Source organism: Homalodisca vitripennis, chromosome X (assembly GCF_021130785.1).
Source record: "Homalodisca vitripennis isolate AUS2020 chromosome X, UT_GWSS_2.1, whole genome shotgun sequence".
NCBI classification, from domain to species: domain Eukaryota; kingdom Metazoa; phylum Arthropoda; class Insecta; order Hemiptera; family Cicadellidae; genus Homalodisca; species Homalodisca vitripennis.
The window spans coordinates 161,764,511-161,780,493 of NC_060215.1; the positions used below are offsets into that span (position 1 = coordinate 161,764,511).

Sequence of the window (15,983 nt, forward strand, 5' to 3'; positions counted from 1 at the left end):
ACGAGTTATCGTGCGGACACACAAACAGCATGGAGTGGCTTGCATCACCACCAAACTCGGCTTCATCAGAAGTGAAGCTTTATGCACAAGTTCAAGTCTATAGTAAGTTATTTTACGAGTTATCGTGCGGACACACAAACAGCATGGAGTGGCTTGCATCACCACCAAACTCGGCTTCATCAGAAGTGAAGCTTTATGCACAACTTCAAGTCTATAGTAAGTTATTTTACGAGTTATAGTGCGGACACACAAACAGCATGGAGTGGCTTGCATCACCACCAAACTCGGCTTCATCAGAAGTGAAGCTTTATGCAAAATTTCAAGGTCAATAGTAAGTTATTTTACGAGTTATCGTGCGGACACACAAACAGCATGGAGTGGCTTGCATCACCACCAAACTCGGCTTCATCAGAAGTGAAGCTTTATGCACAAGTTCAAGTCTATAGTAAGTTATTTTACGAGTTATCGTGCGGACACACAAACAGCATGGAGTGGCTTGCATCACCACCAAACTCGGCTTCATCAGAAGTGAAGCTTTATGCACAAGTTCAAGTCTATAGTAAGGTATTTTACGAGTTATCGTGCGGACACACAAACAGCATGGAGTGGCTTGCATCACCACCAAACTCGGCTTCATCAGAAGTGAAGCTTTATGCACAAGTTCAAGTCTATAGTAAGTTATTTTACGAGTTATCGTGCGGACACACAAACAGCATGGAGTGGCTTGCATCACCACCAAACTCGGCTTCATCAGAAGTGAAGCTTTATGCACAAGTTCAGGTCTATAGTAAGGTATTTTACGAGTTATCGTGCGGACATACAAACAACATGGAGTGGCTTGCATCACCACCAAACTCGGCTTCATCAGAAGTGAAGTTTTATGCAAAATTTCAAGACTATAGTAAGTTATATTACGAGTTATCGAGCGGACATACAAACAACATGGAGTGGCTTGCATCACCACCAAACTCGGCTTCATCAGAAGTGAAGCTTTATGCACAAGTTCAAGTCTATAGTAAGTTATTTTACGAGTTATCGTGCGACATACAAACAACATGGAGTGGCTTGCATCACCACCAAACTCGGCTTCATCAGAAGTGAAGCTTTATGCAAAATTTCAAGTCTATAGTAAGTTATTTTACGAGTTATCGTGCGGACACACAAACAGCATGGAGTGACTTGCATCACCACCAAACCCGGCTTCATCAGAAGTGAAGCTTTATGCACAAGTTCAAGTCTATAGTAAGTTATTTTACGAGTTATAGTGCGGACACACAAACAGCATGGAGTGGCTTGCATCACCACCAAACTCGGCTTCATCAGAAGTGAAGCTTTATGCAAAATTTCAAGTCTATAGTAAGTTATGTTACGAGTTATCGAGCGGACACACAAACAGCATGGAGTGACTTGCATCACCACCAAACTCGGTTTCATCAGAAGTGAAGCTTTATGCACAAGTTCAAGTCTATAGTAAGTTATTTTACGAGTTATAGTGCGGACACACAAACAGCATGGAGTGGCTTGCATCACCACCAAACTCGGCTTCATCAGAAGTGAAGCTTTATGCACAAGTTCAGGTCAATAGTAAGTTATTTTACGAGTTATCGTGCGGACATACAAACAGCATGGAGTGGCTTGCATCACCACCAAACTCGGCTTCATCAGAAGTGAAGCTTTATGCACAAGTTCAAGTCTATAGTAAGTTATTTTACGAGTTATAGTGCGGACACACAAACAGCATGGAGTGGCTTGCATCACCACCAAACTCGGCTTCATCAGAAGTGAAGCTTTATGCAAAATTTCAAGACTATAGTAAGTTATTTTACGAGTTATCGAGCGGACAGACAAAAAGAAATAAAATTAATTATGTAATAATATTTTATTAATTTAGTTTCCATGAAACAATTAAAAAAAATTAAATTCTTAATTATCAGTCTACAAATGTAAAAGTATATGCAATGACTAAACCACGTTTAGGTTAACATTCGTTTGTATGGGAATCATTGAATTCAAGTAAGTAAAATACAATAGAATACTATCCATTAGTTGTTCCTCTTTGTTAATCTTGAATTTATAATTTATTTGAAATGTTTAATGTATTTAAGTCAATAAGAAAATTTCGATCCTATAAAGCAATAAAGTATAATAACGCTGACATATAATTTCTTTCCATCTGCAGTAAATAATTTATAAAAAATACACTATTAATTACACTAATCGTAAAATCCATATTGGGAAGTGCAATACTTGATTATAGTGTGAGAATGCTTTTACCATCAAATTAGTTGTTGCTTATCCAAGAAATTATTAGCAAACTGTAGGCCTATAGGTTTAGATGAAATATAAAATAAATATAGTTATAGAATTGTAAATTAAATTTCCGTGTGGCAAAAAAATGTTATATGCAACATAAATACTTACCTTATGTGGTGTATATCTTGAAAGTGTGAACCAAGACTGTGAATTTAATCAGAAGTATATTGTCTTATATAGTCATCATAATAAATTATATCAAATAAAACCATATCCCGTGACAGTTTTTATATCAAGCGCACAGACTTTCCATTATTTTTTGTTTATTAGCGTAACTATTGATAAACGTTCCTTGTTCCACAAAACAAAAAATACAGACAGGCAGTAAACTTAACAAAATATGACTATACTTTATGAGACATTTCTTATTTTTATCTGACAAAACATACGGTAACAATTATGAGTGATTCATGGCCACTCTGTATAAACGTTTGAATAAAATTATATTATGGCAGTGCAAAGTATAAATATGACCTAAGAAGTGTATTTCTGTCTCTAGGCATTTTAAAAACTTTTTATTTGCATACTTATTATCTACATATGTTTATTAACCGCTATTTTAAATATTCTATTTTAAATCCCACAACGTGTCCGAACCATTAAAGTTATATTTATAAAATGATTATGAAAGGAATTTTATAATTTTAATGTGATATATTATTCTCTTTTACATTTTTTATAAAGGCATTTTTCCTTGTGTACACAATGAGTTTAGTGCTATTTGTAAATATGAGTGTAAGGTGCCTAATAAATTATTCATTTTTTATATTATCTGTTGATTTAATTACAGTACATTTATAATAATGAAATTGATCTGGAAACTCATAAGCTATAATGATTATTGGAAACATGGAAACATTTTAGGTACGCCCAGTGAAAACAAAGTCTGAAATTCTTTATATATTTTTAATGCTTTATTAGTGAAAATATATTTGAGAAGTGCTAAACAAAGAATTGTGTAGGGAGATCTAGTCAATGAGATCTACAACTGAAATCGAGGTATGTGCAAGGGGGAAGGTAACACGTTGGAGGTCTCGCTGGTGAACGTTCCTTGAGGCGTATAGGCTACAAGCGTATATAATCCGGAGGGTAATCTGGATAGAAAAGCATTCGTGTTTCCATGGATCCAGGGTACCGTGGAGGTTGTGGATACCATGGGAATTGTGGATACCGGGGTTGTTGTGAATAATGGCCTCCCGCAGGTTCGCCAACAAACCCTTGGCCCATATCACCATATCCTCCACGGCCATGGCCTATACCTGCACCTGCATGCACGTCTAGGAGATTTGCACCGATCCCAAGTCCGAAAAGCGAGCCCGAGGAGCGAGGAGAAATTCCATTATGCTTAGGATTTGTTCCATCTTTCTTAAGTTCTTCAAAATGTTGGGCCACACTGTTGGATGTTGGGGGAGTTGTGTCTATGGAGCTGGAGATTTCGTCCTGAAAATGATACAGGTATTTACATTCGATGTATGTGCATGCTACACAAGTCTACATGTGGTAGTGTATGCTTGAGTGCTTTTATTACTTTGTTTTACATAAATATAACTATTGATATAATGATTATATTTTGAATAAATGTACTTTTATAAATGTGGAAACTATATCAGCTACAAGCTTATGAAAACATAATTATAATTTCTTTGTTTGTACATGAGTACAGAGGTAATATTAGGGCCACATGGCCCTTCCTTATATTTACTTAAAAACATTTCTTTTTGTAAACTGATAAAATAGACAAATCAAATGAGAAAATTATTATATGTATTCTAATTCCAATTAATTAAGAAAAAATAATTGTTTTAACACTGTCAAATCTTACTGAATTGTTTTACTTTTGTTTCAGTAATTCAGATATTTTAGTAGTTTATTGATGTACTCAGAACTGTTATGAGGTACCTAGATAATTACATTTATTAAAGAAGTAACTAAAACTATCAAGTGTTTTACACAAAACGGCCAAATGTGTAGTTCCAAAGGTTTTTACATTTTTATTATAAACTGTCATGACACTACGAATCATAGTTTATTATTAAATACCTCAATTTTAAAAAGTTTTGTCACTTATAGTCTTTTTGTAAATTTTTGAACAAAATCAAACATAAATGGTTGCTGAATCTGTAAACAACTTTTATTATTTCAGGAATCTCTAATATATGGGTAATGCCATTTACAATAATGTTACCAGACTTTACTCGTACAAAAGTAAAATTTCAAAAGCCCAGTAATTAAATATTAAAGTGAACACATAATTCTGCATACACCTTGATACGTCTGAGTATATTATATTAATCGAGTGGAGGTAACAAAATAGTAATAATATAAGCTTTAGTTGGTAAGTTTGATTGTAGCCGATCCAGGTACCCCAGCAGAAACTGATAATACTAACTGGGCAGCATTTTTAAAATTATATAAGTAATAGTGACGAATTTATCTCTTTTTTATATAACACGAAGGACTTTTTTAAATATACATAATTATATTTTGAACAAAAAGGATTAATATAAAAGATGTGATTGAAACACAATTATTTAATTACAGTTGCTTATTATCGATTTGTTTATGGAACAGGATTTCGCACATTTGGTATCATTGTACTTTACAAAGTTAGTATAATTGTGTTCTAATTTAGTAACATGCAAAGACGGTATACCTTGTTAAACATAAGATATACTTAAAACAGTCTAAAAGTAATTTGTTATCTCAAACAGGGTTAAACCACGAAATTGTGTTTCATTTTGACTCTTGCAAATTTCCGATCCATTTTCATTCCACTATGGATATTGACTATTAAACAGAACAACGTATTAAAACTACTGAGGATTTTGTAATAATCGAAATGATATGCATTTCAATAGATCGAATATTTCATTCTCAAACACACAATGTTCGTAAAGTCAGTTATATAATCTAAATATGTAATTAGAATTTTACTCAGGACAAGCTTTTGAACTCTTATTTATCAATGTCGCCTCACTTGTGATCCACGAGAAGATTTTTGGATGAGACGAATTATAGTTCATATCAATGATTCTAGATAGAATGTTTTGTTAATTTGGTGGTTTTTTAAAGGTTACTTAAGGGATCAATATATATTATGATTACACATATATTATACATTATATATATATATATATATATATATATATATATATATATATAATGTATATATATAAATTTCTCGTCAACAAATGATAAATGATTAGTTGACATAATAATATATATATGTCAACTAATAATTTATCATTTGTTGATTTTCTTAAATTCATATTTTGAAGACTCTCCGTTACTTGGTATTTTAACAAGAACTCTCTAGCGAATTAAATTTGACATATTGTCATATTCTATGTCGGTGTAATTTAATCTATTTTTATGTAAGGCTAAAATAAATTTTTATCTAAATTTAATGGTCAAAAGGCATAAAAATTATTGTAATAACATAGAAAATCAAGAAATATATATTCCCATAAAATTCCATTTTCTTAGTTGTTTATCCTAGCGTTTTTATGATATATTAACGGATATACTTCATAAAAATATATCTTTAAGCTAAAAATGTATTTACATTGAAATTAATGGCCAATAAAAGCATATATAACTAAATACTTAATAAATTATATATTCTTTTTACCGTTAAGTGGGTGCGAACTATCGTTACTAGCAGGCAGAAACAGATGAGTTTCTTAAACATCATTTCCTGCAACAACTTATATATAATTAAACAGTTAAACAACTAAATTCTCAATTTACGTGTATCAATTTGTAATAGATAATAGTCTACAAATACAAAAGTAAATGCAATTACTAAACCATATTTAGGTTAACATTCTTTTGTACGGTATTCATTGAATTCAAGTAAATAAAAGACAATTACATACTATCCATTAGTTTTCCTCTTCGTTATTCTTGAATTTATAATTTATTTGAAATTTTACATTTATTTAACTCAATAAGAAATGTTCGTTCCTATAAAGCAATAAACTATAATAACGCTGACATATAATTTCTTTCAATCTGCAGTAAATAATTTATAAAAAATATACTATTAATTACAATAAACGTAAAATTCATATTGGGAAGTGCAATACTTGATTATAGTGTCAGAATGCTTTTACCATCAAATTAGTTGTTGATTATCCAAGAAATTATTAGCAAACTGTATAGGTTCAGATGAAATATTAAATAAATATTGTTATAGAATTGCAAATTAAATTTCCGTATGACAAAATAAATTATACAACATAACTACTTACCTTACGTGGTGTAGGCTATATCTTGAGAGTATCATCCAAGACTGTGAATTTAATCAGAAGTATATTGTCTTATATAGTCATCATAATCAATTATATGAAATAAAACCATATCCCGTGACAGTTTTGATATCAAGCGCACAGATTTTCCATTGTTTTTTGGCTAATTAGCGTAACCATTGATAAAAGTTCCTTAGACATAAATCGTAAAAGACAGATACGCTCGTAAAAATTGATAACGCTCGATATCAGTACAGTCGACTATTGTTTGATGGTTTTAGTATTGAAATATATCGGGTGAGTTTTTTTAAAGTGATCCAATAGCTAACTTTTTTATTACACGACTTAGCACCACACTTTATATTTGGAATTTGTTCAATTTTAAGTTTCACTCAGGAATGCACTTTCAAATTTTTTGACGATGGCCGCCATTCGAACAACTCCGAACCATTACGTAGTGTGGCCTCCTCGATCACCTGACATTTCTCCTTTGGATTCTTTCTGTGGGGAACCATAAAGGATAAGGCGTACCGCACGCCCCGTACAACTCACGAAGACATGCGTGAAAAGGATACGCAACGAGTGCAGCTAAATTGGCGAAGACGTTTTAATCAGGGTACAAAGAGTGCCCACGATTTAGAAAGTGAATTGAGACAGAAGGGCGGCACTTCGAACATTTGATTTGAACTTGTAAAGTTACTAAGCTATTAGAACTGGTCCTTTGTTTTGGTTTTGCTATCAAAATAATAATTTTTAAATGTGTTCAATAAAATATGTATTCTTTAAATGTGTTTGTTTAACTGTGATCTATCTAAGTCGCTGCTTCTGAAATCTTTTTTTTATCTCAAATCTTTTTTACTAAACATTTAGTCGAAAAGTTAAATGAATATCAAAGCAAAATGATTAATGCTCGGCGTAAAATATGTCTAATATCAAAACACATACAAACTACACACATAACAAAACACTAAAAACACATAAAATTAACATTGATTAAACGTGCTTTAAGAGTTCATGCCACTGATGATGAAAACTTCCAGTCCACGTAGCTCCTGAACCATTAGATATATTGAAAAACTCCCAAGAGCAAAAATATCTTATTTTTTAAAGTAGAATAAAATACGCGGTGTTCCAAAAGATTGTAAAGTTGGCCGCCATATTGGAAAATGGAGGCCATCTTAAAAAAATTTGAAAATGTATTCCTGAGTAAAACTTAAAATTTAGCAAGTTCCAAATTTAAATTGTGGTGCTAAGTTGTGTAATTAAAAAGTTAGCTATTGGATCACTTTATAAAACTCACCAGGTATAATTGCTAGCTACCGTATCAGACCAGTAGGAAAGTAATGAAATGTTATCAGAAGATGGTTTTTAATGGTTTTGCACGAAAACTAGAGTTTACGCGTAAATAAAATCTAAACGTAATGAATAAAAAAATCAATATAAAATTAATTTTAAATATATTTTATCAGTTGATATACTTAGGGTGTTTCAAGAGAGGTAGTCACATCTTCATGATATGATATTATACAGAAAATACAAGCAAAAAATTGTATTGAAACGAAATTTACGTAATATCTTTCTTCGTTCGTGCATCTGTCCATTTGTCTTTTATATCTTAAGCATATCTTATGATTCTGCCGTACTTAAGCATTGAAATTTGCTTTCTTACTTTACAGAAACCTCTGTACCTTGAAGACCATGCATTACAAATTATGGCTATGAAATTAGTAATTATCTAATTTTAACAAGAATGATTCAGATATGAATTTTATTACAATAAGATTCTATTGTACAATTAAACTGAATGAAAATCATATTTGCTTTTAGTTTCTACATCAATCAGTAGCAGTATTTTAAAGTTTACGTGACACTATAGGCCTACCGATCTTTTTAAATAGTATAAGTACTGTTTAAGTGCATATTAAAGCATTGCATTTCACTTTTATACGTTTGATCTTGTTGTGCGAATAATATGTAGGTCAATTTGTTTAACTATATGTAAAGTCACATAATTATATACAGTGCACAAGTTATTAGGATTTTGCGATGTGGGGTATAATATTCATAATAGGGAATTGTGTTTACAGATACGATCATAACCACCAGAACACAAAACCACGATAATCCGAAAACATATTTATAATTACGACTATATATGAGTACCTTTACAACACACACACACACACACACACACACACACACACACACACACACACACACACACACACACACACACACACACACACACACACACACACACATATATACATATACCAGAGCATTGTGACATGCATAAGTCAGGAATCACTACAAACATGTTATGTATGTCGGCTCTATGCAAACTATCTCTAAAACATGCATATAGTCAGCCGTCAGTCCAAATTATGCCGCTTTGCTTAACCGATTCTAAAATATAAACTTACAAGCGAATCTAGAGAATAGAACAGATTAAACATTTCTAGTACATCAAAGCGGAGTCTCAGTATTGTTTTGAGAATATCATATAGAAGGGCGATAAAAAAGACCCACTGTAATTTACTTGTCGCCATCTTGTTCTAACGTGACGGTCGCCATTCACGATTGTCCTTGCAATAACGTTCTTTCACATAAAAACTGTATTACATCAATAAACAATTCAAGAGGCTAACGATAGTTCAATGCAGAGCTATTGTGACCAGCTTAGTGTACTTCAGTTTTAATAATTAGTGTTTCGCTTTTATTACATGTATTTCCCAAGTAGGAAGGTTTAACATGTGAGGTTAAATATCTTGATAATTACCATTTCACCAGAATATCGTACCCCATTCTATGTTTGAATATCGTTGATCAATTGATTAATGATATAACAAACACGGTACAGTATTTTAATATAAATGTATTTGGCTTAAGGAGGTATTGAAAAAATCAACTAAACATCTAACCTCATATTAGTAAAAATTTCAAAACTTGGTTCCGAAATGCCTTGTAGAAACGGTTTATTATGGGTTTGACTTATAAATATTAAGTTTGCGTCCATCGGTTTTGTTTCATGAAGGTAAAATTCATTCCTATAAATCTAAAATATTTTACTTAAATAAAAAAGCATACCTTGACAAAAATTAAAGTAAAGTTATTGAAGCGATAAGAGTTGAACTCTATCTTATTCCTCACGAGCAGAGAAAATACATCATTTTACATAACCAGATTGATGAAGAGCGTGAGAATGCACTAAACAAAATCGTACTTAACAAACGTCTTGTTGTTTTTATTATAAAAGTGTAAACATTTCACTAAGTTCAAAGTTTTTACAACCTTTGTGACTTAAAAGGAAGGAACAAAATAAAAATCCCTCTGGTGCATAAAAGTTCCAATACGTTCTCTCAATCACAAATCATGATAATTAATTCAATTAATTACCGATCTCATACTCGATAATATACAAGACTGTCAATACATACAAGTAGCGCGCCCTTAATGTTCTTTAAACAAACATTAGAGCCTTCAATAAACGCGCTCGCCCCGGGATGTAGGTCAGGGGTTTAATGGTGAGGGCTCCGGGGAATATCTTTCAGTAACATTGCGGCGTGCCACTTGGGCATTGGAATGTGAGAAGGATGCTAGGGAGGGTTCCTAGTTTGAGAGCCATAAAATAGAAAATAAATCCAATTTTTTATATCCGTGGCGTCTAAAAATCAATAAAACATTGATCATTTGTATTTTTAAAATATATATTTTTTAAAGTTTACTATTTGAGAGAGTTGTTAGACTAATTACAAAATTGAACTTCTACGATTTGAAGATTAATATCTCAAAAGAACGTAGGTGGAAAGTAAGACAGAACCAGGATTCATTTTGATTAACTTACTGCAGGGTCAAGGAGGCCATTTGCAATTTCCGAGGTTTTGTCATCCTCATCTAATGGACCAACTTTAATCATCCCTTACCTCACATCGGCCTTGCGTGCTATAAGATCAAACTTTTTTATGGGTTAAGTACTTTGTAGTTCTGTGGTAGTTTAGTTTATAACATCATATCTCATCTCTCAATATACCACTCATTTCGTCCTGACAATGAAGATTTTAGAAAAGAAAACTTAAGAGGTCAATGAGACAAATACAGGTCAACTTTATTAAAAAGCGGAGATAAAGAAAAGGAAGCTGTTTTAAATATCTGTGATATTTTCACCCTAAGTTCATGGTTCATATAAACTAAGCACTTAAAAATAAATATACTTCATTATAATGGAATGGCCATGGTTTAAAGGCAGTTAGAGAAGGAACTCTTACATTTAAATTTATAAAATATTTTCTTTATTCCAAAGTTCATTTTAGATATTGCAATATATAATACATGTGTATTTTCGAGTTGTGTTAAGACAAAAATATAACATGTATATTAAATACTTTTAAATTGTAAGTGGTAGGTTAGTTCCGTTTTCAGTTGACGTATAACCTTGAACTATGTGGTTTTAATTGCTTTAAAATCTGTTTTAGGTGACAATAATGACAACACTTTATTACATTATAATTTTAATTGTATAAATATTGACTATCAAGAATTGCTAGTTTGTTTCCATTTGAAACAAAATACGTTGTTTCTTTTATTTAGGAAATCAACACTTTTCTTTCAGAACAATGGACAAATAAGCAGATCATATTTCTCTTTAGATTCAACTAGCAACAAGTCAGGTTTAGTCAATTAGTTTGGTTGACATATAAAAATGTTGTGAAGGATGGCTGACATTACGTTTGGAGCGCAGGTCACTGTCAATGTGTATATCAAAATATTTTTCAGACATGGTATGATCCCTTTCATATTAAAGCTAAAATGTTACCGGAAGGAAAAGGAAGAACATAGCATAATTTATTCGCAGTTCCTTAGAGATAGTGACAGTAGTATTTCACAAGTTGCCCAACGATGTTGTTAAAAATGGAAGGGGATCGAAATGGATAAAAATATCAAACTAGTGTTTCTTGTACGAGTATTTTTAAAAGAATTACTTAATTTTAAACGTTTATATTAATATTACTACAAATATGATTGGTTGTGCTTGCCCAATTGTTTTAGTTTTAACACCTAACACATTACACTTTTCAAAACGCTGTGTTTTTTAACCTACAACTATGGGAAATATCCGAGATCCCAATCATACACCAGCAATAATACATTTTAAACAAAAACATAGTTCATTCAATTGTGAGTTTATAAAGTTTAAAAACTATAAGGTGTGTAGTATAAAATCCGTTTTAAGTATATAATATACTAAGTGTTAATATATTTAAGAAGTGCAAGATACTTGATTTATTATTGTTATTTTGGAGCATTTAAAATATATATAAGTTAAAATCGTTTTGAAAAGTAACATTAGAAAATATGATACTTATATTTTACAAAGCCCTGAAATTTAAAAATAATTAGTTTAACTTGTTTTTGTAGGTTCGTCTTATTATATTTGTTCGTATTTCTTTAATATGATTGCAATTAAGTTTTTAGTTCATGATTAAGAGCTTCTGATTTTATAATGTTGGAGTAACCTTGCAGAGGCACACGATTTGATGATCATGAAAATACACAACCATTATATTTCTCAAATACTAAACGTGACAGTTTAAATAAAAGACCAAATCTGCAAAACTGCTGGAGATTTATTAACTTCGGTTATTTAACTTTCTAAAGCTACTCATTTCCACTCCACATATGTAAATCTACATATCTTTGAATTTGAGTGGGACCTAATTTATTAGCCAATGGCGTAGTGTAGCGAGAATCAAGCAAACTCGAGCAAGGCTGCTGCTAGGATGGGTGACCGCTGAACGATTTTATCCTTGCAAGCAGCCCCGCCAGCCCAGCCGTTGGTGTTGGTTCGGAAGTCACCTTTAAGCTGTTGGTCCCCAGGTTAAGTGTTAGAGAGGGCTTCTTGGTTCTAACTTTGCCGGTTAAAAAGAATGCATCCTTTACTTTACTTTTTCTCGGATGCTCGTTAAGAAGCGGTTTTAAAAATATCTCTCCGCCTAACTGTGAAAATCTGCAAAAAATGATCTCAGTTTCTACTTAGTTTTATCTGTAAAAGTATATAATTTTAGCGTAAAATCAGTCTTTATTACATTTAAGATTGTTAAAAAACCCCAAAAATTTAGCATTGGGTTCCTTAAGATTCATATAGATACGCGTATAGATACGTTTTTCCATATTTTCATAACCGATAGCTAAAATTCACAAAAATTGAGATAACTTGAAATACGTTGACTTTTTCACTATTTAGATACTTACAGAAGAAATGATATACTTGAGGAAAATCAGCCCATAACACAGAATTATATAATGACTACATTCTTATAATTTAACATATACATTTTTCTTCATAGAACACAAGATGGCCGACGGTAATATTCTTCTCCTTCACCAATATTGGTTCTTTCGATTCGTTTACTCGGTGCTTTTTATTTAAGGATTTTACGTCTAAGATATCCGAAACCAATATTTCCCGACTTCAGTAAACATTTGAATTATTCATTATAAATAACACAAACAGCACCTTAGTGGCGTACTGTATTACAAAGTTGTATTTCATTGTACTTTATTAAGTTGAAAGAGAATGTGGGATGTCCACGGTTGGACATGCACCATCATAGAACTCTTTCTTGTTTATTTGGAAATGAGATGATAATATAATATAATACATTTCTCTGGATATCTTGCACATGATACATTCAAATTTTGTATTATGAAATTAGGTTCCATGGCAGTATTTACTTAATGAAAGGTCAGTTGAGCTAGGTTAAGTACTAATCAAATCTTGTCAGTTTTAACACTGACTTTCCATCTATTATTTTTATTTTACTCTATGAGTAAATAATTAAAAGCACGTATTAATAAGTTGTAAAGATCACTTTCACGTGTATTTTTTCAGTTTACAAATTTATTATCTTTTTATCCGGAGTTAATGGTTCATATAAACTAAGCATTTAAAAATAAATATACTTCATTATAATGGAATGGCCATGTTTTAAAGACAGTTAGAGAAGGAACTCTTACATTTAAATTTATAAAATATTTTCTTTATTCCAAAGTTCATTTTAGATATTGCAATATATAATACATGTGTATTTTCGAGTTGTGTTAAGACAAAAATATAACATGTATATTAAATACTTTTAAATTGTAAGTGGTAGGTTAGTTCCGTTTTCAGTTGACGTATAACCTTGAACTATGTGGTTTTAATTGCTTTAAAATCTGTTTTAGGTGACAATAATGACAACACTTTATTACATTATAATTTTAATTGTATAAATATTGACTATCAAATAATAATTTTTGAACAACAAATAATAATTGCTAGTTTGTTTCTATGTGAAACAAAATACATTGTTTCTTTTCTTTAGGAAATCAACACTTTTCTTTCAGAACAATTAAACAAATAATCAGGTAATATTTCTGTTTAGATTCAACTAGTAACAAGTCAGGTAAAGTCAATTCAAATTTATTTATTCTCTATTTTCTGGTTGCTATTATGGTTACCAATAAGACCAATGTAAAAATATTCACTAACGCTCAGCCAAGTCCATGGAGTGATTTGTACCATAATCGATCACAGTGTTGCTCATATCGAATAAAGCTTGTGCATAGTTTTAGGTCTATAGATCAGTTCATTTTCAATATATCGTGTGGATGGAAGGACATACAGACAGAAATGAACATTTTCTAGCTCCATGAGTGATAGGCTTAGTTAACGCTCAGCCAATAATGTCTTATAATGTAATATAATGCATGTTATACGAAGGATGTATTATCAAGTCAACTGCTCAGAACTGAATAGTACCTCACCTTGGTAACAGTTAAGCGCAACTGAATACTCAGTGAATTATCATTCACCATATCTTACACGTGTTACCAGTGCAGAAATTTGTAATTGCGAAATGCCACAACATAAAGGGAATGCTCGCCTTTGTGGGTTGTAGGTAGGACTGACGAACAAGTCCGCCAACCACACATAATCAAAATCTCATTCCCTTTCAAAGAGATACCGTCATGTTTATACCTTCGTCTTTATACCGTTGTTACTCACATTTACTTTAATTAGAATTGTATTATTCCTGGTTACAAGCCGTATATACACCGTGGGAACCGATTGTAGGTCAAAACAATCCTTTGTTCACGATTTTTTTATTGAATACTAAGAAAACATCAAGATATACTTAATACAATGAGCCACAACAAATATCAGTTTTTTAATTAAGAAAATTGAATAAATATATTTCTCTAACAATAGCTACTTTTGCATATAGTAGCACAAGTGGGGGGTTCGAGATTCACTGCAGAGAGGTTGAGATGACAAAGAGTGATTCTGCTATGGATTCGGTCTGTAATAAACCACGTTTCTTGAACAATACAAATTCTTAAAAAGCACGACTGTTTTGAACTTTTGAAATGTGGCTGTAAACCTACAAAATTTCTGAGTAGGCGTTACATATACTCGTCAACATAAAAGCTGAAAATCCATTTGGTCTATAACTTGGCAAAAATGTATTAGATTTAACTTTTAAACATCGATGACATGTATTTTACAAACAAAAATTCAGGAAAATTTTAAGTAAAAAAAATTTTTATTTACTGGATTATGTGTTTAGAGGGCTAGCAAATAATACTTGGACATAATGTTTTAGTTAGTAAAAATGGACGCAGATTTGGACTCTGGCACAAAACTCAGCCAATTAAACATGAATCTCAGAGACTGTTCTTATGGAGTAAATAAGGGAGACTAGCTCTTTGTCTAATGGGTCCTTGAGCATCTGATACGTCAAAATAGTCCAAAGTCAAAGAATGTCTTATTATACCAGGGGAAGTAAGGGCTGAGACACCCTGTCCCTAATACTTAATCTGTGTACCAACGGCTTAAAGGTGACTTCCGAACCACCACCAATGGCCGGGAAGGCGGGCTGCTTGCAAGGACAGGATCGCTCAGCGGACACCCATTCAAGCAGCAGCCACGCTCGACCTTGTTTGATTGGTATGACGTATCAGGTACACTGTGACATTTTCACAGGTTAGAAGGAAGGAGAAGTATATCCAACGTGTTTATTGTGCCTATGCTCGAGTAGCTCATCTTAAAAACGCAAGTCTCATACAATAAATCTTAATTTAAATAAGAGAAGATGTATTTTTGTTACTTTTGATTCAATTCCTGTAACATATAACTAAAGCGAAAGTTACATTCGTAGAAGTAGCTGAGTTTTCGGCTTTGCCTCACCAAACACTATCCTCAACCGTTAGCTGAAAAATTCATAGACTGAGTTGTAAATAAATTTGGTTCACCTAATGTGAGAGAAGAGTTGTCATATATTGTGTACGTTTGATTGATTCCAAGTACGCAATGAAGTACTTAAGTGTAAGTGGTTATGATCTAGTAACTCTAGTGCACTGACTAAGTTAATTAAAAGGCTA

At 32.0% G+C, this 15,983-nt stretch overlaps 2 protein-coding genes across 2 annotated transcripts in view; one reads left to right on the forward strand and one right to left on the reverse strand.

Moving 5' to 3' along the window:
* LOC124370065 overlaps window positions 1-15,983 on the forward strand; it is a 98,553-nt gene that overhangs the window by 58,552 nt on the left and 24,018 nt on the right. The gene's annotated exons all lie outside the window — the stretch shown is intronic.
* Window positions 3,206-6,603, reverse strand: LOC124370066. The gene is made up of 3 exons (XM_046828385.1): window positions 6,567-6,603; window positions 5,945-6,010; window positions 3,206-3,753 (listed from the first exon to the last, which is right to left on the reverse strand). Exons 2-3 carry the CDS (start codon window positions 6,005-6,007, stop codon window positions 3,379-3,381), a joined length of 438 nt encoding a protein of 145 aa, XP_046684341.1. The 5' UTR covers window positions 6,008-6,010; window positions 6,567-6,603; the 3' UTR covers window positions 3,206-3,378.

Excerpts from the sequence above, each read along its gene's own strand:
- LOC124370066 (XM_046828385.1), bottom strand. The coding sequence starts at position 6,007 with ATGATGTTTAAGAAACTCATCTGTTTCTGCCTGCTAGTAACGATAGTT. Across the intron at positions 3,754-5,944 it reads TAGTTCGCACCCACTTAACG|GACGAAATCTCCAGCTCCAT; the intron begins GTAAAAAGAATA and ends TATCATTTTCAG.